The sequence below is a fragment of the Limulus polyphemus genome, unplaced genomic scaffold (assembly GCF_000517525.1).
Source record: "Limulus polyphemus unplaced genomic scaffold, Limulus_polyphemus-2.1.2 Scaffold146, whole genome shotgun sequence".
Classification (NCBI taxonomy): domain Eukaryota; kingdom Metazoa; phylum Arthropoda; class Merostomata; order Xiphosura; family Limulidae; genus Limulus; species Limulus polyphemus.
Genome location: NW_013665756.1, coordinates 357136 through 383358, shown reverse-complemented (window position 1 = coordinate 383358; position 26223 = coordinate 357136). Strand labels below are relative to the sequence as shown.

Genomic DNA, 26223 nt, shown 5'->3' with positions numbered 1-26223 from the left:
CTGAAGAGTTCGCATTTGTTTTTCATTTGAAAATTAAAAACCACGGCTTTGAAATACACATGTACACACATATACTATACTTAGAAATTTCTTTTTTTCATTTGAAAATTAAAAACCACGGCTTTGAAATACACGTGTACACACATATAATATGCTTAGAAGTTTCTTTTTTTTCCATTTGAAAATTAAAAACCACGGCTTTGAAATACACGTGTACACACATATAATATGCTTAGAAGTTTCTTTTTTTTTCCATTTGAAAATTAAAAACCACGGCTTTGAAATACACGTGTACACACATATAATATACTTAGAAGTTTCGTGAAATATTTTAATGAACCTAAAATAACTCATTTGTAACTCATCGTTACATTTTGTTGATAGACTTAATAGTATACAAAAGCAAGTTTGTAATAAATATATGGCTCCTTAGTAACTTACTGTCTTCGCAGAGCTTTACATTTTAATTAATAAAATTTTGACAACAGAAAAATGGAAGTTACTACCTTGATACAACATATATCATTTTACTTTTTCACCATAAACCCTACTTGAAAGAGAGTAATCTGGAAATACATAACTTTACTTTTCAAAAAGATGCTAACTTAGGCTGGCACGTTTGTCTCGTGGCACACTGTCCCCATTACCTAATTACCACCCACCTTTATTATTATTTTGTCGGCAGAAATACTGAGGCTTTGTGTGTGTATTCACGGTTTGGTACTTTTAAACAATAGGTGCGCTCTCAAAACGTTAAACAAACCATTTTAAGGATGTTATATATGTGTGTGTATATGTAAGAATAACAATTCGTTTGTAAGTTTGTTTGTTGTTCTTTTTAACAAAAATGGCAAAAAACAACAACACTAGTCAGTATAGTTACCATTTTGGACACTAGATGACAGCATCAAAGAGTAACATAAATAACTACACACATTCTAAACTTTTTAACTAGACAAAATAGATATATATCTAGGAAGAGTCAAAACAACCTACCACGAAAGTATATACAAGTATTAGAGTTGGATTATTGTATCACTGGTTAGGTAATCACAACCCGAAAATTTTATCCCATTTTGATTATTCTGGGTTTCACTTACCTGCACAAACCACAACTGTGGAATTATATTAAATAAGCGTTAAAAGTCCGTAGACTTATCGCCGAGTTACTGGGAACGAAATAAATACTGCACAACGGTTCTGTTACGTATTTAACGACATACATGCAAGCATTTAATTCTCTGTCCACTAATAAGTTTGAAAAGTTTCATACGATTTGCATTTCTGTTTTTACTCTACGCCATGCTATATCAGTGTTGAAATGTTTGGGCGGTTTCTAAAAAGAAACAAATTGTAATATACAATTCTATATTAGATATCTCCGTAAAGTTACAGCAATATTCTGGGAATTTCAAAAAAAAAAACATCTCGCAAATCACGTGCACTTTTTTTTTTTTTACTTATAAAGTGCCAAATTCACCAAGAAGAAAAACTGCTTTAGTTAGTACAATAATTATTCTAGTTAGTTAATAACCTTTAACAAATCCATAAACACATATCTTTCTGTGACAATAAATTGTGAAGATCCCGATTTTTACGTAACATAAAAATATCTTTAACGTTGCTCTGAACTGCTTTTCAATATTTTTTTTCGAGTTGGCACGATAACTATGCTCTTAAAAAATGTGAATGATAATGCATCTTTACCGGTGTTTAAAATGGCGTATGCTTATGGAATTACTGTAGACGTCAAAAAGCCGTAAAAAAACCCATGCACTTGTTTCTTCCTGTTTGCTCTGTAGAACCCACGTGACAAATCAAACAGTGCCATCACTTTCTTTATTCACGAGAGTGTTGAAAGTTTTGACATGAGCAATATTTTAGCTGTATCCATCCTCTTTCTTGGAAACAGAATCTTGAGCGATGGATTTTTGCTAAGGTAATGTCTATGCAAACACACGTTTTACGTTCTCACATTTCTAGCAAAAGACCTTGATGAGCTTGCCAGTAAACAGCGAACTGGCTAAAGCAGGAAAATGAACACTAAAACGTTTATAATACTGTTCTACGTGCTGTGAAGGTAATGGTTTTGCTATTAAGCTTTTTGTTGCAAAAACTGTATTAAAAAACGTAAGTATATATGATAACTTTAAAGCTAATCCGCAATGAAACAAAAATTCAAATATTTCTTTTTCTATTTCAGGTTTCATGCTAACCATAAACCATACTAGAATTTAAGTGTATGGTATTTCAGTTATCTTTTTCTCGCCAAAATTTAAATTTTCGCGATAAAATGAAAAATTACATTTTGATAAGAAGAATTCCCTAATGTAGACGTGAGTAGAATATTACATTTTTAAGTTTAAAAATAAATATCTACAAAATAAGATAATGATGTTTGCCTTTGTATAAAGGAAAATATATTTGTCAACCTTTGTAAATTTTTAAGAGTTCGTAAGAGGAAAATTCCTTAATCTACAAGGTCTATTACCTAAAGATATCTTTCCCCACGACGCATACAGTTTGCATTCCATATGGGATATTCAAACATGAGTATTTTGAATGAACTAAATCAACAGACCCCTAACCATTGTGATTGCTAGCTATATGCCTTGTCTGATACAGACGTTGACGATTATGCCCCTTTATCCACTTCGATCTCTGGTAGCCTATAGATGTTAGTCGTGCATTTGAACCTTTGTCTCGTTCTGCTCATTTCGCCTTCAGTATGTACTCTAGTGACCATTATTACTCTTGGCAAAGATACTGCAGTGGCTTGCCATTGCCTTATGCAGTGTTACAATGCTCATCTAACTAGAGCTGGTTTCCTTTTCCATTGTCCAAGTTGTACTGGGCATCAGACAAACAAAATAACCTACTGTCCTGCTTCTACAACCATTTTAACGTAGCCCTGGCACGGGGAGGGGAGAGGATGACAGGTGCTACACTATTCCCAAGGGCGACCTGGAACTATGCAAGGTAGGGGGGTTCATTTCCCTGAGGTATTTATAAATCTTACCCGCGTACCTAATGCCACTACTAGAAAAGAGGTACAAATTATTTTGATAGGTGTATATTTCGACTACACGTCTGTCTGTTATACCTTGAAATAGAAACAACAAAGTGGTGGTTTATGGTAAAAAACAAAAGAAAACAAACTTCAACTTTACCTTTGAACTCCAGGAGGAAGAGTCTTTTGAAGGGGCTGATGCATGCCAGGTAAACCGTCGACTTCTCTTGTCTTCTGATGTCGCACAAGCAACAATCGACCAAGGTCTTCACACCATACAGACAGGAGAGCTGCAGAGAAGATGAAACCACCCACATTTAGAAATTTCACCTTTGAACAGTACAGTGTGTAAATAATGATACCTTAACAAACTACTCTCTTGATTGAAACTATATATATTTTTTACATCAAAATGACATACAGAATGTAACAAAATAGATCCCCATAAACAACATCTCGTTTATTATCTGTTTCAGGTGTAAAATACCGAGATGGGCTGCCCACGGTAGAAATGAAATATCCACACGTTTCCAATAATCAAAGAACATCATATAGATATTTTATATATTTAAGGTACCTAATATGGAGTGTTAGTTTTATTACGTTAATCTCAAGATGTCTAGCCATTGGTGCTACTTTTATAACCTTAATCTCAAGATGTCTAGCCATTGGTGCTACTTTTATTACCTTAATCTCAAGATGTCTAGCCATTGGTGCTACTTTTATTACCTTAATCTCAAGATGTCTAGCCTTTGCTGACAATATTTCGTCCTAGTTTTAGGTTTCTCCAGTTGCTCAACTCAAAATATATCGAGAGAATGTATCTCATATGTTAAACCTTTATTCGGAAGTACACCTATAATTATATCAGGCTTAAATAAAACAATATGACAATTATTTCATTCTTATTTCTATAGAATAAAACAACTTTTAACCTCCTTAGATCAACTTTAGGATCAAGAAAAGAAGTATATTTCGTTTAAGTATATGCAGGGTGGCCCAAAAGGAGGTACACAGTTGTATATGGACGCATATTTCGTTTAAGTATATGCAGAGTGGCCCAAAAGGAGGTACACAGTTGTATATGGACGCATATTTCGTTTAAGTATATGCAGAGTGGCCCAAAAGGAGGTATACAGTTGTACTTTTTTCTTCTGGAGATTACTCAAGGTCAAAGTGTAAGAAGGAAATCACGGAATGTTTACGAAATGAAAGGGTCCATCACAGACGCATTTACAGAACTTGATGGACAGACAGACTCGTGTCAGAAAGTTTGCAGAAGTGTGGCAGGCAGACTCCAGGATTGTGCGAACAGCAACGAGTTTCAGTTTGAACACCTGCGGGATTAACTTTCCCATCATTCCATGTCATGTGTTAAGTGCCGTTAAATAAATGATCAGTTATCAACTGTAAACTTTAATTTCAATTTAATTATTTTGAATACATTATTTATTATCAACTGTATACCTACTTTTGGGCTACCATGTATATAAATTTCAGTTTCATGCAAAAGTTAAATAAATGAGCTTCTGGTGAAAAACATTCATATGTTTACAAGAATGGTGGCCCGACATGGCCAGGTGGTTAGGGCGCTCGACTCGCAATCTGCGGGTCGCGGGTTCGAATCCCCGTCACATCAAACATGCTCGCCCTTTCAGCCGCGGGGGCGTTATAATGTGACGGTTAATCCCACTATTCGTTGGTAAAAGAGTAGCCCAAGAGTGGGCGGTGGGTGGTGATGACTAGCTGCCTTGCCTCTAGTTTTACACTGCTAATTTAGGGACGGCTAGCGCAGATAGCTCTCGTGTAGCTTTGCGCGAAATTCAAAAACAAACAAACAAGAATGGATGATTTTTGCTCGTTAATTTATGACTGGTATGGATAAAACTTCACCTATGACGTCACTAAAAGGTGGTGTGACTACGAATTTAAGCGTCGTCAGCTTGTTTGTCTTTCATCTTAGAAAACAAAAGGATGAAAAACATAGAACTCATTGATTTGAATTACGTAACTCATATAATTTTCATCCTCGAAATTAGCGAAATATGTGAATTAAAAGATAACAAAACTACCCAATTTTAATCATTAAACATGAGCATGAGAATATTATGACAATAAAAACACAAGTTTTATGTTGAATTTTCATTTTCATGTATGCATGCAACCGGATTCTCTACAACCATCTCATCTATACATTGAGGCATGCGCAAAACACCTGTATTATAGAAGAATAATGTGACGACGTTAAGACAGCACAGGTATTCATAATTGGTCTACATAGTGAGAGTTAAAACTTTTTTTTTGTTTCACTTTCACCTTTAAAGAGTTGGCAAGATTTCACGGTTACCTTGGCCAATCACAACACGGTAGATCAATTTAATCCCGACAACGCCACGCTGCAACACTACCCAAAGTACAAGTGCTGTGAATCTTAAACAGATCTGACCTTCACACACGTGTTTTTCAACCCTCTGTAACCTAATGAAGAACAAGGGTCGACAAATTCATGCTACATTTCTGACTGCCTTAGGCGTGATAAAGAGACAAGTTAGCAATGTAGTCCAGCCGATAAGCACAACAAATTGGCAAGATTGTGCAATTTTATATACAAATGTGTAACTTTGCATACTTATACAACTTTAGGTGACGAACGTTTTCTGTTATAGTGGCTAAGTCATCGGCACTCCCTGGCGATTTGTACCGCCTCCTGGTGGCCGGTGTGAGCAAGTAATTTACCAGTTGAAGGGTTTACAATCATAGTTTCATTTATAATTAGCCAATTAAGGCTCATGATAGTTCACAATATTTGCATGAATGTGAGGATTATCATACAGCAATCAGTAAAGCAATAGCTAGTGATTTCATAAATTGGCAAGCAATTGAGTGACAAAAAGGAACAAAAATCACTGCATAATATTATCAGTTTCATGTGCATTTTGGCCTCTAGTTTTCTAGGTTACAGTTCTAGATCCTTGTAAAGAATATTAAAACTGCATTGATACCCGTGGAGTCATATGATGTACAACATTAACACTTAAAAAAAAATTCTGTATTGGTCATTTTGCCACTAACCTTGCCTTTTCCACTTTTTTTGTTGATCAAAGTTACAAATTGTCATAAAATGTAATAACCTGTGCAAGAAAAATCTACTAATCTGTTCACATTAGGGTTCAAAATGTTAACAAAAATGTGAACCTATTATCTGTATTATTTAAATGTCAAAGTGATAGATTTGCTTTTAGTTTATATGACATTCGAATACAGTAATATAATGTGTAAGCTTCAGACAGAAAGACAGCAAATTTTGTTTGTTTGTTTTAGAGCAAAGCCACTGTTCCACCGGGGGACAAAACAGCAAAAGAGATGTTTATTCTATGTTTCTGGGTGCAGCTGAAGCTAGCACGTCCGTTTGATAGTTTATATATATATATATATATATATATATATCAGGCATTACAATGGAAGCCACATGTTTGCATGATGTTCATATGCACAAATACAGAAGCACTTCAAATGTGGTTGACATAACAGACAGGCCAATGTGCATTTTCTGCCGGGGATCCACAAATGGAAAAACTAATATGTCCAGCTGAATCAAAACGTAAAGATCTTGGGACACGTTACAACACTGTTTTAGATGAGTTGATCAAATTTCATAAGATCGAAGAGTTACCAAACTTTAAATTTGATCACTTGTCACAACACTGACAAATCAAAAACCAAAATGGCACAAGATAACTACAACAACAACAACAACAAACTAAATCGTCCTTAAAAGTGAAAATCTTATAATTAAAATGATTTAAAAGCGTGGAAAAAAAACAAATTAATTAGGTATCATAGTATTTAAACTCAGAAGGAGGAAACTCGAAGAACTACATCAAACAAGTACCCTTAAATTTGACAGTAAGGTCAGATCAGCTGCCAACCGAGTTGGTGATACCAGTCTTTTAGCTAAATTTAGTATAGGCAATATGATTGCCAGTGAAATGAAATATCATTTAAAGTGCTTGGTGTAATTAAATAACCGTGCCAAACTCAAGGAGAGTCACCATCCATCCGAAGATCAGAGGAAAGATATGTTTAACAGCATTGCATTTGCTGAAATTGTAATGTACGTTGAAGAAGAACTTAACAAAATGAGTACTCCACTATTAAAGTGATTTGATGAAAACGTATAAGTTGTGATCAGGACAGCTCGGAAATCGCCAAGGAGAAAGAATTCAGTGAACTTGACTGAAGGAGAAGCTCCTAACACAAAGCCAAAGATGTTCTAGTGATCCATGATGCAGATGTAGAGAGAATTCTACCAGAGGATTTTGACAAGAGTAATAAAAGTTATTCTATGCGTTTAGCACAAGCAGCTAAAATAGTACGTAGATACGTATTTAAACAATTATTTACATTTGGAGGTTCATCCATACAAGCTGCTAGGAAACATCTGTTCCGGCAATGATTTTGGCATTAGTACACATGTTCTTAGAAGGTTCAAATATAACAGACTACCACTTTGGCGTGATCTAAAGCTCTGACCACACCACAGCTCATTTGGCAAAGCAGCATCAAACACCAACGCTGAAAACCATCACCTACCAGTATGCCGTGACCGAATTCAGGAGACAACGACTCCCACTTTACATTTGGAATGATGGTGTATGAAACCCAAATAGTTGTTCCAAACAGTTGAAGAACCGGAGATTTCATTACTGGTGTTGTGGGCAACGTCGATCACGATACATCATCAGCCTCAACAACAACAGGTTCATTTTCATGGTACTGGAATTTCACTGTTTCAACAACCTGACCCTTATAGACCGTGGGGGGGGGGGAGGTATGAACAACGTCACTATCAGATCCGGCTATTCAAAGCATGTGAATCCTTTGCCACACTTCTACACGAATTCCCCCCTCCATTTCAACACCCGCACAACATTCACCATTGCTAGCTGCAGCTGTTGCTGTTGCTATTTCAACTGATGTGTAGAGGGCAGATACGTACATTTATGGAGAATATGTTTGGCTAGAGAAAACGAAAACTTCATATACATGTTCATCTGATAAAGATGCCTGGCAACACATCTCCTGATATAAAACTATCAAATAGATCAACTAACTTCAACTGCACCCTGCAAGACAAAGAAATATACATATGCAACTGTATTTGAATACCATATAAACTACAGTAAATCTGACACTTTGACATTTAGATAATAAAAATAGTAGATCAACGTTTTTCTTAACATTTTGAGTCAACATGTAATGATTAATATATTTTGCGTTTTATTACATGTTTTGGAATTATGTGACTTTTGATCAATAAGGGGAAGGGTTATTGACAAAATGATCAATACAGAAACTTTTTAAGTGTTAATGTTGTATATAATTTTACTCCACAGGTATCATGCTTTCTAAAGTTATTTCTTTGGCCAAAATAAAGTTTCTGATCCAAATATAGAGGGAATTGACAAGTCTTCTTTCAGAAGTTTCACTGGCCATTAGAATGATCGAAGTGGTCAGTGTGAAAAGCGGAATGCTAGTCCTTGTCTTTCAATACTTATTATAAACTTTCTGATCCTAACAGAAAAGTAAGGTGGCAGGAGTGATGGTCTCAGTCTTTTACATCTCTGGTCATGGCCTTTTAGGATAACGATGATGGATCAAAAGCATAGAATGTTTACTGACCATCATAATTTACCTAATTCACATAATGAAAAAATTGGGTCTCTGTCAACGTCGCTGTCATTACACTAAATAATAAAATTCCCTAAAGCATTTATCAATTACTAACTATTCGATAATTTTAAGCTCAATTCATGGTAATGTTTTCATTTATGGGCATAAAATCTTGAAATACATGTTGCCTCTCACCTGTATACTCGATCAGTCATGCTTTGAATACCTTTAATAACACATGGCAGAGCATTCACGAATCAAGACACAATATATTCAACCTTTAGGACGATTTTTTAAGGCTATAAAAATGGTGTACGTTTGAACAAGATTAGGCGATTTATCTTGAGATGTTACAATATGTAATAATGATTACAGGTGGACGCTACGTATTAAATGCTGATAAGTAGGTACTTAGTTATATTGTAAATTAACTAAATACGAGGGAATCATTTCCAGTTTATGTACAATGTTCAACCTTCTCGCGGTTTCTCTCGGTGTTTGTCCACAATAACATATGGCCATATCAAGTTTTGGTGTAAGGTCTTGGAAGAAATGTATGAGAAAAAAGAAGATTTTATTACGCATATTTTTTTCGTATACCATAAACTCAACCAAACGCTTTAACGCTGTCGTGATGAAAAATATTGTTTTTTCTGACGTCTCGCTGCTAGCTCAAGATGTTGCACATACACTGGTTGTATACATTTTTCATGAGAGATCCTCTCGATAGAAAGCTACCGCACCATTATCAAGCGAGCAATCGATGGCCGAGACCCTGCGGTAAGTTATTCAGTCCACTATAAACCTTACTTCCTTTCGTCTGACATACCTTCCCAAGAGCAGACACAGAATAAGAATAAATACCCAGTAACTATCAAACGGTGTTCTGGGACTACCTGGTACAGTTTCTAGTTGTGGAGCCATTTTTATTAGTATTTTTTTTTAAACATCCTTGCTGTGTAAGAAGTACCCAACCTCACTCCAAGGTCCGCGTTGATTCGTGAGATTTCTCAAACTTTTGTCGGATCGAAGACTTGTACACATTAAATCGATTTCGCAAAGATGGGGAGCGAAAGTGGAGGAAAAATAAACTGTACCGTCGCGGTTGTACTTTCCCGGGTACTCTGCAAACAAACCCGTTTTGGGGAATAATGATAAATAAAAAATCAAGGAAAAATCACCCACAACTTAAGACGGCAGATGCTTTATTGTGGTTTCCGTTTTGAAAGTTAAAACGACTGATTTGTAAGTTTTGTGTTAAGTCCATTTGCTATGTACATGTATATTTATAAAACAAAATTGGCTGAAAAACAAAAATTGATTTCTACTTATTCTATTCTAAAACGAAAAACGTCTTTGTTTGTTTGTTTGTAGTTAAGCACAAAGCTACACAATAGGTCATCTGTGCTCTGTCCACCACGGGTATCGAAACCCGGTTTCTAGCAATGTAAGTCAGCAGACCCCTATGTTTTGATAACGATTGTTTGTTTGTTTGTAAGTTTAGGATACTCGCGCAAAGCTACTCAGAGGCTACTATGACAAAGTAAGGGGTAGGCAGTTGGTCAACAACAGACCGAATAGTTGGATTCGACCGTCACTCTTATAACGCACCCACGATTCCAAAGTGCAGAGCGCGATTTATTTATTTATTTTGGTAACAGAACATGAGCAATGGTCCCATATATCCACCACAGTCTGGTACGTTAACTACTTGGACATGTCTGTCTCTTAATAAAGTTGACAAAAACATGTCGAATTGGTTTAGAATTAATTCAATAAAACAATCAGAAAATGAAGAAGCACGACGATATACATTTACACAGATGAGTAGTGTATGTTTAGCACCCAGCTTAAATCTTTGAAATTATTCAATAAATCGCAAATGACCTACAACGCCAAAATCCGTAGTTCCATTGCCCGCGGTGGACAGAGGGCAGATAACTTATTTTATAGCTTTGCGCTAAAACCACAAACAAAGGTGAGCACAAATACATTTAAAAATGCAAAATTTTTGTTACCCCTTACACCCTAAAAAAAGAACTTCGTTAACAAACAAATAACTTTTGGAATTGTTCTGCAGGCAAAGCTACATGGGGGCTATCTGCGCTAGCCGTCCCTAATTTAACAGTGAAAGACTAGATGGAAGGTAGCTAGCTAGTCATCACCACCCACTGTCAAGTCTTGGGCTACTCTTTTATCAACGAATAGTGGAATTGACTGTCACATTATAACGCCCCCACGACTAAAAGGGCGAACATGTTTGGTGGGAAGGAGATTCGAATCCGCGACCCTCAGATTTCGATTCGAGCGCCCTAACCACCTGGCCTTCCTCTTTAGCATCTTCAAATCAAAACATTTAAGAACAAAAATGGTCATGAGTGTGCACATATAATATCTTACCTTACATGCACATTACTTTGTTTATGGTGTATTCGAAACCTCCATTCTTGCATAGGAAAGTAATAATTTGAAATTCAATTCATTAATTTAACTTTGGTAATTTTGACGCTATGCATTATGTAATTTCTATTGACAGAATGTTACCCTGAAAATTACAAACTAGATTACAAACTGGTGGTTAATGTAATTAATGTGCCATTTCGATATCATGTTATATAGCCGCAAACTATATACAAAGTTCAGTTACGTTTGTTTGTTATTTTATTAAAAAACAAAGTGTCCAGTGATCAATCTTAGATTCACATTTATATATTTGAAAATTGGTTACTTTTTTTGACACACTAGAAAGTAAAGTTGAGACGTATAGTATAGAATATATAACACGGTCCTATATCTCATCTTGGTAAATCCCAGCATTCTGCCTGTACAGGAAAGCTCAAGGTTGTTATTTTTCAAAACATTAACCTATTTTGTTTGTAACGTTTAACATAAAAATGCGTGAACAAACCTAGATATATATGCTCTCTTTTTTCTCTGTAATTATTATTTAGTATTGCACCCTGCTATTCTACGACAGCATTCCACCTGTACAATTCATATGAAGTATCGTGTACAGCATTTAAAAAAAAAGCGTGTATCTTCTCTATTCAGTGTATTAAATTAACACTGAAGTTAGCTGGTATGAACAGCGAATGTAAGCAAACTTGGGCTCTCTATTGTCACGTTAGACATTTTAATAGAAACCTGGAAAATAATCTACAGTTTTACAAGCACATGTGGTAACCTAATATATCCACAACTGCACAATAAATACGTGGACATGTAATATTGTGTTCGCCAAGATGTTGTTGTTGTTGTTATGCACAAAGCTACACAATGGACTATCTGTGTTCTGCCCTCCACGGGTATCGAAACCCGGTTTCTAGCGTTGTAAGTCCGCAGACATGCCGCCGTGCCACTGGGGGGCGTTCGCCAAGATGACGTTGCTATTGCACGCGTGTTACACTTCACGCCCAATGTTTCGATGCCCATATCTTCAGGTTTAAGCAGGCAAATCAGATTACGACTGCGCGACTTTTAAAAACCTACACAAATATTAACTTAATATCCTCCCTTTCTTTCTTTAACAGCACAATCTTTACTTTGACGAAATATAAAAATATCTTCAATTATTAATTAGGTTACATGAGCAGGCATATTTATAGCAATGACATTCTGAAACAATTTAACAAAAAATGCGTTCAAAGAAAATAAAGTAATATATATATATATATATATATATAAATGTGCTAATTTTATTTATCGTAACCTGCATCGTTAGTATGGGTTGAACAAAAGAAGTGTGTTATACAACATAATCGTTAAAGTGCGCACCTAGCACACGTGCTAATTTAACTGAGCCGTTAAAACGTCCATATAGATATTCCTCATTCCTCTCTGTAGTAGTAAATATGAATATAAGTTCTTCTGTCTTGTGAGTGCTTAAACTAACTCGCTATTAACAATGAAATAGGGTTAAATTGTAACACTACATCAGGTTGAATAATTTTGTTTGTTTGTAATTAAGCACAAAGCTACACAATGGGCTATCTGTGCTCTGCCCACCACGGGTATCCAAACCTGGTTTCTAGCTAAGTAAGTCCGCGGACATACCGCTGTGCCACTGGAAAGGGGAGGGGGTGAATAAACCCCATGCATGATAAGATACAGAAAGCCGGTATGAATCAGTAAATATTACCTGACACAGCGGTGGAAAATATGCGTTGATAAAAAAACAAACAAAAACAATATAGGTTTTAAATATTATAAAGTTACCAACGCCTTGAGTTTCTGTTCTCTCACACAACTTCACAAGATAAAGCTTTTGCAGCTTTTAATTTTATGAATAATATTACATACGTCTTATATATGTATACATATCCAACCAGAAATATGCACGCATGCATATATCACTATATATATATATTGTGATGCGCCAAGATTATATTTTATATCTTCTACCTTATAGAATAATATATATAATGATAATTTTACAGGATATTAATTTAATTATTTTGGTTTGTTTTGTAGTTAAGCACAAAGCTACACAAAGAGCTATCTGTGCTCTTCCCATCACGGGTATCAAAACCCGGTTTCTGGTGATGTAAATCCACAGACATTTAATAGTTTATTTTCTTTTATTTTCCGTTTTATGACTGACAAGTTAGGACCAATATATTTAGAGAATATGAAGAATTTTAAATATGTTTGCGATATGCCACCATAGCACAAACCTGTTCTGTTGTCTCACAAAGGGCGGAGTGAGAAACAATTTTATATAAATAAATTATAATAAACTACTATTTTCAACACTGCAAAAAGTGAGAAAAATGTTAATCCCAGTCTTTATCCGGCTATCGACATACATATTGAATACCTATAGGAATAACACAAGCTTCTTGAGTTTTGTATTTGCTCGCTAAAATCATTCATTATTTACTAACATCACCACTAGATGACGCAACGTCCTTTTCTTTTCACTGTGTTTCCCAAGCATGGCTGAAATCAAACATTATTTTACACTAGAACGACCAGATTAGATCAATACGAAGGTGTCTCCACAGTCTCGGTGAAGGAGACGTTCGTATTCTGTTGGTTAAAATAAAAGATCGAACTTATCAAACTAGCCAGATGAAGGATGTGTGGGTTGAGTAAAGGTTGGTTGATAATTCTTAACAAGTAAATCGTGTTGACAGATGCTATTTTATGTTATTTTTTTAGGTCATATTCTATTAGCTGGAAATGCGAAATGCTTCACTAATACTTTTCATCAAAACTGTTTAAGTGTATAAGAAAGAAAAGTGATTATGAAAAAATACGCTTTTATAATGTTTCACCATTTCTTTAACTGGTTGGTCTTTAATGCATTTTCCATGCTAATCGAGAAACATTTCACCCGCCCAAAAGGAATATCCATAGAAACTTAATTAAACAGTTAAATAACAAATAATTTTTGATGATCAAAAACACTTGCATACTATTAATCATAGTGTCTGATACACCACAGTGGATTTGCATCATATTATCGAGCTGGGAATATTTCTAACCCCTGAATGCTAAACGATATCATTACCTTTGCCAATACAAATTACTGCAGGAATATCTTTGGATTCAAATTTGATTTTCATTAGGTGCTAAATTTTTTTACTTGGACAAATAAACAGAAACGGTCTCTCTTTAACATTCCAAAATGTTCATTTAACGTTTACGTCACCTAACTTACTGAGTCATAATTGAATTGAGTCGTTTTTATTTTTTGCCATGATTTTTCTGGATTTGTTTCGGTAGTTAGATGTTAAAACTATTTTCGGGACCTTACTAATAGTGCAGAGTGGTTGGTGGGTGTAATTTACAATATTCTACATTGTCGTATATATTTGAATAACTCAATTGACGTGCCAAAGAGGTAAAAGAGTCGAGATCTGTATGTGTAGGATCTTGTGCGATAATATGACAATGAGAATATGAAGAAAAGCATTTATCGATATGTAATACAATCACTCTAGACTCTAGGGTAAACACCTCCGCCTACTATGTTTGGGGATATGTCATTTTGATTTTCCATACTCCCATCTGCACTAATACTTGTGTTGAATAGTAACTTTTGGAAGATATGAATTTTAATATTTTATATCCGTACTGGGTAACCATATACAGTCCACTCACTATTTTCTGTAGGAGTCCAATCCTGAATACAATGTTCTTTGTCATGTATTTAGAAAACTAAGTGAACACGTTTCTTGCTAGCCTGATGTACAACCTGCCACGGCGTCAATCACGTCTCCATGGTTACGAAAACCAGCCAGGGTGGCGTATTTCTTGTTCCTAGATGTGAATGAAAAGCAGTTGAGTGAACCCACGTGTCCTTTAAGGGGCCATTATATTATTACGTCTGCGCACCCACTTACCAGTTTGCCTTGATGGCTAAAGAGAGCATAAGGTTACGCCAGGTAGAAAGTCAAGGTCACAACTGGACATTCCACAAGTGCGCTAGAGTGCAACGCCTCTTCAAACACATTAGCCAAAAACAACCAAAGATCAACCGCGGGCAGTCCCCTGGTTAGTAAAATATAGCTAACTTGTAAATCAAAGGCAGCCATCCCCCTAGGGTAGGAATCCTCCTTATGTCTCATGCACAAATACAAATCATCCAGACCGCGGCTGTTGAATGGAGACGAATTGGTGCTGTAGTAACGGGACGAATTACGAATCTTTATATTCTTTTGGTCACAAAGGCAGCGAATAAATTACTAAAAAATGTGGGATCATCTAAGTTCCCTGAAGTAAAAAAAAAACAACAACAACTAATTGTAAGGAATTTTTTTTTGTTTTTGTAATTTGAAATATAAAATTTAATTCGTTTTCTTTTACTTGTTTAAAATGTGTTTTCTAAGGAAACGAAAAAGAACCCTTTTTTTTTTTCAAAACTGCAACATGTGAGCAACGTTAGTCATTTGTTTTTCAACAGTAAATCACGTTCTATTGTTTGTCTTATGTTTTTCTAATTACACCGAAGTCTGTCTTCTTTCTGACACTTTTCTCATAAACCTTTGTTTGTCCAAGATACAAATAATGCGTTTCACTTACACGAACTTATCTTGATACATAACCACGAGCACTAGTTGATTTTGTGTGTCTGATTACCATCAACGATAAAACGTACTAGTACCCTGAGCAAGTTGTCATCCTTTCACGATAGGACAGTTTTTTTATATAAATAATTTATGGTGTAAGACGTGACACAAAAGTAAGTAAAGCCACCTACCTCTGGCTACAAGATGCACATCCTCGATTATATTAATTAGATGATTTTATCTGTCATCCAAGCTAACGTTTCAAGCTGATTAAGAGCTGCCAGAAGACACAATAGCTAGAACAGTCGTCCTTCGGACACTTCGGGAGCCTCGAGCACGCGGCGACTGACAGTTCTCAGTCGCCAGCTGGCCTGTCGCTAGCACAACCAGTAGCACACACTCGTGAAGCCAATGAGCTGCCGCGTGGACATGCTTCACTCCACGCGCGGTAGACATGCGTGTGCCTCATTGCCTTGCCCGAGTTGTTAGTTGGTCCTGCCTTGTTGAGTCTGTGGCTGTTCTAGTAGCTCTACTCCCTCCTTCGGTGGTAACTAGCATGCATCCTGAGATGTTATATAGTTCGAGAGAAAGCTCCGCCTGTCAATGGTAGTGTGGACTGTGCGCAACTGTCGACTCCTGTCAGTCTTTGCCATCAATTTTACCTGTCTAATATCTCCGCTTACTTTCTCATTTACTCCAGCATTGCTGAGAATCGATCGCGAGTCTTTCGAGAAAGTGCAGTAGTTTTCGGGGAAATCACATCACAGCAAATACAATAGAGAGACACTCTCAGCGCGAAATTATAGCATAACTTGCTTTTCCAGACCAATGTCTATAATAACGAACTGACAATTTAGACTAAAAACAAACAACCTCTCCTGTATTAACACTGAGTCACAGACACGTAGGCAAAAACTACCGGTGTAAGTGCTTTTAATTTTGTGAAACACAATAATCAAGATATCTATGGCGGTTCAATAAACATAGGGTTGACTAGTTATTTTACAGAATCAGAAAGCTTCCAGAGGATTGAAATAGAAAAGAAAACTGAAATGTAGACCATATCAACATCATTAAAATATTATTCAGAACAATGCTATTTAATATTCCTGTGGAAGAAAAAAAAAAATGCAATAGCGTTATTTCACAATCGTGACCTCATAAATATGATATCCAATAGATGGCGCCTTCGTTTTTTGTTCGAAAAGAAATACACCGATGTATAATAACGAACAGATAACAGTTCATTAATTAGATAAGAAAACCACTTGAAATATGGTATGTGTATTCACTTACAAATGTTCCTTAAGTTGCTTATGCATAGGACTGCATAGTTACTAAATTATAATAATTATTTTGGGAATATAGCACCTTCAGATCAGAATCACGGGAAAAAAAAACATCGTTACATGGGTAAAACGACAAAATTAACCTGTTGTGTGTGTAATTAGTGAACAACCTTAACAGAACGGGCATATTTCTAACTCTACCGTATACAACAAAATAATCTTCAGCGTATTGGCGAAGATATCTATAACAAGCAGGTGCGGCTACATAACGTTTAACAACTACAACAACAACAAAAAGAAATGGATTTAAGGATAGAAATATGAAAGTATGCTTCAGATTTTTAGAAAAACTATACAAAAGGGCTATCTGCACAAAGTTATCCTATGTGGAAGGCAGCTAATCAACAGCATCCACCACCAACTCTTGAACTGATCTCCTACGACTGAATAGTGGGATTTGTCCATTACTCTTACTAGCCAAGCGGCCAATATGCCAAAAAGGCTCAAGTTTCTAGAATACCCCTATCTATGGCATAGCAAAGCCACACTGGGCTATCTGCTGTGTCCACCGCGGGGAATCGAACCCCGGATTTAGCAATGTAAGTCCGTAAACTTACTAATGTATCTTTTGTTCCCCAGCTCACACTAACCACAGAATGGCCACTATAGCTTCCCAACGCAAATTTCCATTTTTTATCTTCTGTTCCCCAGCACCCACTAACCACAGAATGCCCCCTACAGCCTCTCGACGCAAATTTCTATATTTTTTGGATCTTCTGTTTCCCAGCACCCACTAACCACAGAATGACCCATAATGCCTCGTGACGCAAATATCTTCTTTTTTTGTATCTTCTGTTTTACATCACCCATTGCTCCCCAGTGGCGCAGCGGTATATCTGCGGACGCTAGAATCCGGACTTCGATACCCGTGGTGGGTAGAGCACAGATAGCTCATTGTGTAGCTTTGTGCTTAATTACAAACAAACAAACCAGCGCCCACTAACCACTGACCGTAATGGAAAGAGAAATATGTAGTCAAATACTCAGACGATCGATCTTCATTGGAATATACCCTAACTAAAATTATATTGTACAACAAAAAATAAAATAAATAAGGGAGTGGTTGAAACTTTGTATATTACACTCAATGACTTTGATAAATTTCTAGCAAAGATTTTATTTGTTTGTTTGTAATTAAGCACAAAGCTACACAATGGTGCTCTGCCCACCACGGGTATCGAAACCCGTTTTCTAGCATTGTAAGTCCGCAGACATACCGTTGTGCCGTTAGGGGGTTCTAGCAAAGAAGAACAATTTATGTAACTCGAAACGTCACCGTCACCAGAAAAGCAAAATTGGAACCTGAAGGAGTGTGTAGAAAACATATGGACGGTGCAATGCATAATTCACTTTCCACAATCAAGCTTTACCATTTTACTTATTGCAAACAGTCAAAACACTAAATCGCTAAAGATGATATATGCATAGTACTTTAAACGTTTTTGATGAGTACTTAACGCGAATGCATTTGTTTCGTGTTTTTTTTTATTATTTTTGTCTTAGACAAAAGAGTTCTCTTGCATAACTGGACAGGTAAGTGAAACGGTATAAAATAGCGAGAAGTTCCACTCCTGCGAAACGCCCATTTCATGGACTTTGAGAAAATTATCTCATATTTTTTATTGATACTTTTGCGATACAATATACTTAACACACACGTATATATATATATATATATATATATATATACATACATACATATAACGTAAGGTCACCAAGGGACTTGTTAGTCCATCTAGGTCTCTATCCACTATACTAAACTCTAAAATATAAGTAAAAAACTCAAAGCCAATCCTTATAATTCAAATATTTATCAAACATTCTCTTAAAATTCCTTTAAATTAACTGCCTCTACGACATCTGAAGGCAATCCAATCCAAAGGCCAACCACCCTTTTAGAAAAATAAAACTGTCTTAGCTGAAGATCACTCCTACCCTGCATAATTTATATTGGTGTCCCCTAGTCTTACCATTCTTGAGATGAAATACAAAAAATAAAATAAAAAATGATGCAATAATACTATCAATTCCCTTTACAATCTTAAACACCTCAACCAAATCCTCTCTAACTCGTTTTTTTTCTTCAAGAGTTGTTGTTGTTTGTTATTAAGCACAAAGTTAAACAAAGGGCCATCTATGCTCTGCCGACCACGGGTATAGAAACCCGGTTTCTAGCAATACAAGTTGCAGACGTACCGTTGTGGTTGTGCCACTGTGGGGGGGGGGGGCTTTTTCAAGAGGAAACAATTTCAGAGATCTTAACCTATCCTCGTATAGCAACCTTTTAGTCCCAGATATCATGCTAGTAGCCCTCTTCTGAACCCTTTTACACAATTCAATGTCCTTTTTGAGGTAAGGCTCCCAATACTGGGTACAGTACTCCAAATGTGGTCTAACCAATGATCTATATAATGACATTATCACCACTTTAGTCTTGTATTTAGTATTTCTGTAGATATAAACTAAGACCCTATTTGCCCTACACTAGCAACAGTACATTGCTTGAATGATTTAAGAAATTGATCAACCAAAACATCAAGATCTTTTTTCTATAACACTATTAAGTTTACTCCCATCAAAAGTATACTTATAATTATAATATCTCACATGCATTTTTTGACATTTATTGTAATTAAAAGCCACCTGTCCTTTATTCGCCCAACTCACCGAATAATCCAAATCCTTTTGTAAAGCAGCAGCATTCTTCTCCCAGCCAGCAACACCCAAAACTTTAACATCATCAGCAAATTTGAATAATTTTTTAACCATTCTTCCATCTATGCCATTGATGTAAATAAAAAAAAAGAGCAAAGCTCCTAATACTGAGCTATGAGATACCCCAATTGTGACATGAATCCAGCTTGACTAAACTCCACTTATAACAAACCTCTACTTTCTCCCATTCAGCCAGTTTTTTATCTAATGGGCCAACCTATCCCCCACATCTACAGAGATAACGCTTTTGAGAAGCATTTTACGTGGCACCTTGTCAAGTGCTTTCTGAAAATCCAGATACTCAAAATTCATCCTCGTACCCTCATCTATGTAAGCAACTACTTCTACAAAGAATAGCAAAAGATTAGTAAGCCAAAAGTTTCCCTTAGTGAAACTACGCCGACTATCCAACAAAATTTTTTAAGCTTTGTTAAATGACTTTCGAAAGCATCTTTTATCAACTTTTAAAAACTTTTCCCACCACTGCTGCAAGCTTAATATATATATATAAGAAAGCTCGAATCCTTTTTTTTTTACCAAACTCTTCTTTGTTTAACCGGTTTCGTAGCATCACAGGCTACTCTTCAACATGTGATCTATATAAACCAAAAAACAACTAAGCACTTTTTGAAAGGTAGTAAATTTCAGTTTAAAATTTACAAAAGTATACAAATTTTGTTGGTTTTTCTTTTCAATTTAATTTTACATTTTTTTAATTTATAAAAAAACAACTCAGGCTACGAAATGAATTATCTTATTTCTAACGTTAAAAACCAAAATCTAATTAAAAACTCTTTAAATTAACTTTAAAATATTTGTAACGTTAAGATAATATTAATATAATGCAGTTTGTAACTAAGCGCAAAGCTATACAATGGGGTATTTGTGCTGTGCCCGTTAGGGGTATCGAAACCCGGTTTTTAGCGTTGTAAGTCTACAGATATACCGCTGAGTCACTGGGTGCAATGCAATACATCAATTTCACAGACTACAGATATTATTAAAAAAATGTTTTACTTTGTCTTGAATAACCTTGTTTTTCTGGAGTTACCCACAGTATACTTTAGGCACATCTAAAATACGAATAAACATTTCTGGACTCCTATCTGTAGAACATGCTGCTTACTAAAGGATTTCAATTAGATATTATTGATAGAGATCTTTAATTTGGTGAATAGGAGAAAAAAGGATTAAATATGAGGAGTAATGTTATACTGCTAGTCACAACTATTTATTGAGAGATATTCATTAATATTAAGTCTATTCAAAAACAAATTGATCAAGCTGTAGATAAGAAGTTAAAGAATGTTTTCGAAAACTAAAATAATTTGGGTTAAACAGCAACCTCCAAATTTATATAGATTGTTAATTGCTAAAAAATCTAACGTAAAGAATGAAAAAGGTACTGTAACTGAATGCCCATGGATATCTTGCATAACCCACCTTGCCATTTTTGATAAACCTAAAGACCCAATAAGATAGGCTACAATATTCTACTAAACACGGGAAAATGATTAGCGCCATGATACGGCAATGAAAATAAGTGCATCTTTATTTTAGATGTTTCACATTTTTTCATACATCATATAGATGAAGCAAGTTAACAAATGCAAGGTAAATCCCACAATAACAAGCGTTTAATCAGTGAGGTTTTACAAGATGTCTAGAACAAGAGAAATGACTCACAGCGAAACTAAAGTGAACAGAATAAAATTCAATATTCATCTACAAAATACACAAACTCAAGAAAATATAAATCAAACTTTGGCAAAATGGCAAAAAAAATATTATCAACACTAGACTGGACTTTTAGCGTTATTTTAACACAACATATATAATAGTAAGAACAACAGAATATGGACATGCTCCACGATGGCTCTGCGGTACGTTTGAGAGCTTATAACGCTTAAATTCCGGGTTGGATTACATTACAGATAGCTCATTGTGTAGAATAGAGCTTAACTGAACAATACAAACACGTACAAAGTTTAGATTTGTACTCACCGATTAACACACCTTCCTCACAAATATATACATAAAACATTCGATCATTTCATATTTAAAAACAAGGTTGTGTCACAACTAAGATATTATTACGGAATTACTATATTTCAGTGATTCTCTAAATGTGCTCCCTATTGGCATCTCGCTGTAATTGTGTTAGTTTTTCTTTCACAGAATACGTATAGACTTTCTTTTTTATAAGATCATTTCAAGTTTACAACTCAATAAAATTTTATTTGTCTCTCACGGAGAGAGTTTAGAAGCCTAGAGGGTAGGCTAATACCAATGTCTAATGCGAATTTACTCATAAAAGCACTCACTGCCAACACTTTCATTATCGCATTTAGGAACACCTTAAAACGAAAAAAAAAAATCCTTAGATGACGCCCTTGGATGTTTTACAAAAAACCATTTAATAAAAACTTAATATCTTTATCTCAATTCCTAATTAATTATATTTCTGTTAAATCTTCATTACCGTAAAAAAAAGAAAAAAGTTGTTATAGGCCTTGCTACAATAGCTAACCGTTTTTTTATTTCCTTTTTCACGATAAGCAAATAAAAACAGAATGTATACTAGTTTAAAAACTGTTATTTTTTGTTGTTGTTATTTCCGTTGGGTTTGGTGACAGATTCACGGGGAGGATGCTAAGTGTTAAACAAATGTGTCAAACATGAATAAAAAATTCATCTTTTAATTAATAGTCCTCATAACTACACGAATTTATTGTGACCTTCGTGTACCTTAAACTGGTTAGCATGTTATTTACCTTTTTACTAACGTGTTGTTTTGTATGCGCGTGTGCCTTGCCTCAATAATCGCCCCACTATGACAATGATGATGACGATGTTCTACCCGCAATGTTATCATGTCAGTAGAACATGTCAACTTATTCCACACTACCAAAAACCCGCAAAACATTCGCGGTCCAATTAGTATCTTTATTGCAATAGTACTTCTTTAATGATTTCTATAATGACACAAAAAATTCTAACCGTACACCCCGTAATCTATAAGTCCAACTTGTCTTAGATTAACTCTGTAATTTGTGTACGTTTCTGCTATATTTTAATTAGGGTTAAACTTTACCGTACTTGATACTATTAATAAATAAACTTAATAAACTGATAATGTTATTCTACGACCTAACGTTAGACCTTTTTGAAATCTTTGATAAGCTTTTAATATACTTTTTTACAAAATAAAATAAAGTATATTTATATTCGCCTTACGTTTATATCCTGAGTGCGCGCGCATTTTCAGAACAGACAAAAAATTATTATTATTATTATTATAATAAATACACAGAGTTACAACCCTGTATAACAAAACATCCTTACACATTCTTCTTGGTACACGTGACGTTCTGATTAATTTATGGTGACCAACAAGCAATCACAAACGAAACATTTACACGACAGTTATTACGAGTCCCTGTTGAACATATCATTCCTGTTCCATCTTATTGGCCCCACGAACTGCACTGTTTGACGTGAATTTTGTACCTATTTAAGATATCTAACAAAACAATACATCGATATTTCTCGTGAGAAAGGAGGAGTTTGGCAGGTGTTAACAAGTAAACTGAGTTAAGGTACATGTATACGTGATAAAACTGTAGTTTAGTAAGTGTTTAACACAAAAAATCACGTGCTTAACATGAGTTTAGTGTCGCAAAACACTTTAGTGAATAACTAACTTGATAAAGTATCCATTTAGTAAGTTGTTGAATTGACAGTTCGCAAATTTGACATGTGCTGATGTGACAAACCGTGAGTCCTGCAAGTGTATAACGTGATAGGACTGGAAGTCGGTAAGTGTGGTTGGCAAATCTCTATCATAACAAGTGATTTGGTTAAGAAATGCACAGAGTGACAAAACGCTAGTTTTAAAAGTGACAACCGAAATAATTTAATGTGTTACTAAGCGCTTAACCTTACGAAGTAGTTTACGTGACTTACGTGAGGAAATGTAAATACGAACAAGGTGAGAAGCTAAAAAAAAAAAGACTTAAAATTTCATGAATCAAACAACTGTTTAACTGTTTCAATGAGCACATAAGGGACACATGATAAAATAACTTTGTTTTACGGCTTCAATAAAGTTTTTATTGTGTAAATACAAAACGTCGTTTTTAATTATTTATTATAATTTAAAAAAACTTTGTTTTAGTCTTGAAAAGTTGGTTACGAAGTAAGAGCTGTGAGGAATGGATATGCAATAGTTTAACAATTAATAAAAAAATTATAAGTGCATATTAATTTCCATAGTTTGAAATAAATGTAAGAATAATTAGTTTGCTTAATACTTCTTACAATCCGAGAGCATCATCAGCTGTGAAATATTTCATGTAATTATCTCTAAAAAAATTACATATTGATATGACAGTTAATCGGTAAAGTATAAGTAATTATACACACTTGTTTCTGATGTACTAAAAATGAATCTGGCACTGCGAGAGTTAATATAGTAAAGTAAGCGGTTAATAAACATCTCACATGTCTAGGCATAATATGATCAAGCATGATACAAACAAATGTTTTACTGTTTAGTTGATGAGGTTACTAATGATTTCCATGGTGAGGCAAGCATGATACAAACAAATGGTTTAGTCGATGAGGTTATTAATGATTTCCTTGGCGAGGCAAGTATGCATGATACAAACGTTTTATTGTTAAATCAATGAGGTTATCAATGATCTCCATGGTGACGCAAGCATGATACAAACAAATGTTTTATTGTTAAATCAGTGAGGTTATCAATGATTTCCATGGTGAGGCAAGCATGATACAAACAAATGTTTTATTGTTAAATCAGTGAGGTTATTAATTATTTCAATGGTGAGGTAAGCATGATACAAACAAATGGTTTAGTCGATGAGGTTATTAATGATTTCCATGGTGAGGCAAGTATGTATGATACAAACGTTTTATTGTTAAATCAGTGAGGTTATCAATGATTTCCATGGTGAGCCAAGCATGATACAAACAAATGTTTTATTGTTAAATCAGTGAGGTTATCAATGATTTCCATGGTGAGGCAAGCATGATACAAACAAATGTTTTATTGTTAAATCAGTGAGGTTATCAATGATTTCCATGGTGAGGCAAGCATGATACAAACAAATGTTTTATTGTTAAATCAGTGAGGTTATCAATGATTTCCATGACGAGGCAAGTATGATACAAATAAATGTTTTATTGTTCAATAGATGAGTTTATTAATGATTTCTATGGCGAAGCAAGCATGATACAAACGAATGTTTTATTATTTAGTCGATGAGGTTATTAATGATTTCCATGGTGAGGCAAGCATGATACAAACAAATGTTTTATTGTTTAGTCGATGAGGTTATTAATGATTTCCATGGCGAAGCATGTTTTTTATTGAGTCCTTTAATGATAAGTCGTAAGGTTAATAATATATTTCGAGTAATCGTGAAGCTAACAAAGCTTCACTAAACAAGGAGTGATGCAATAATGCTTTGTAGGGCAGAACATGACACAAACAACAATTTACTCATTCGACAAGACGTGAATAATGTTCAATGTAATAATGTCTTAGATTGTCACGTGTTTTACACGTATAAGTGGTATACCTGCTCACGCGTGTATATTTGTCGAAACTGCATATATATATATACACACACACACACACACACACACACACATATATACACACACACACATATATATATATATATAAATCGAATCCTTTCGCGTCTTCTTATACACATTCATCCTAAAAAAAAACACCTTGAATTATAGTCTATAAATATATATTAATTCAACTGATCTAAGAGTTAAAGGTCTCAATTTCATCCCTCGAAAATTTAATGGTATCATCTATTTTAAATTCAAGATAACCATACAATGTAGGTTTTTGTTTGTTGAAGAGTCCAGGATAAATTTCAACTGTTTCAGTAACAGGAAAACATAATACTGAACCAAATGTTACTGCGAATACAAAATATATGTGTACACATATATATATATATGTTTGTGTGTGTGTGTATAGGTGCATAATTTTATCTTTAGATATTTTAAGAGCCAACGGATGGCGCCACTAATACGGAAATACGGAGGTGCATTACGATTATTATGTTCTCCACGCGCTTTAACATGTCAACTAGCCTGAAAATTATAACCCCGAAAATCTGTCAAGCACTAATTCAAGCTTGGTAAAATAAGAATTGTATGACCAGAGTGAAAAGAAACAAAGTGTTAAGTAAAAAAAAACAAAAAACATAGAATAAAAGTCTCTTTGAACTTTAAACTATGAGCTCTTACATCATATTTCTGTTATTTATAACCCCACTATTTATGCAAAATTCGTAATGTTCATAAAGGGGGAGGGAATTTCTTGTACTTGAGCATTGTATCATATATATAAATACATTATGTACCATTTACTTAAAGTCCTTCTCCTGTATACGGGATTTCTTGAGACACAATTTGC

The 26223-nt window shown here is 34.9% G+C and overlaps 1 protein-coding gene across 5 annotated transcripts in view; it reads right to left on the bottom strand.

The window, feature by feature from the left end:
- Positions 1-26223, bottom strand: part of LOC106475314 (zinc finger MIZ domain-containing protein 1-like) — a 216688-nt gene that overhangs the window by 33578 nt on the left and 156887 nt on the right. For 4 of the 5 annotated variants that reach the window (XM_022380546.1, XM_022380556.1, XM_022380552.1 and 1 more), the window contains one exon: positions 3171-3300. In XM_022380546.1, coding sequence (XP_022236254.1) covers positions 3171-3300 — 130 coding nt within the window. Of the gene's footprint in view, positions 1-3170; positions 3301-15887; positions 16191-26223 lie in introns of those variants that run through there. The other variant, XM_022380558.1, reaches the window with a different exon arrangement.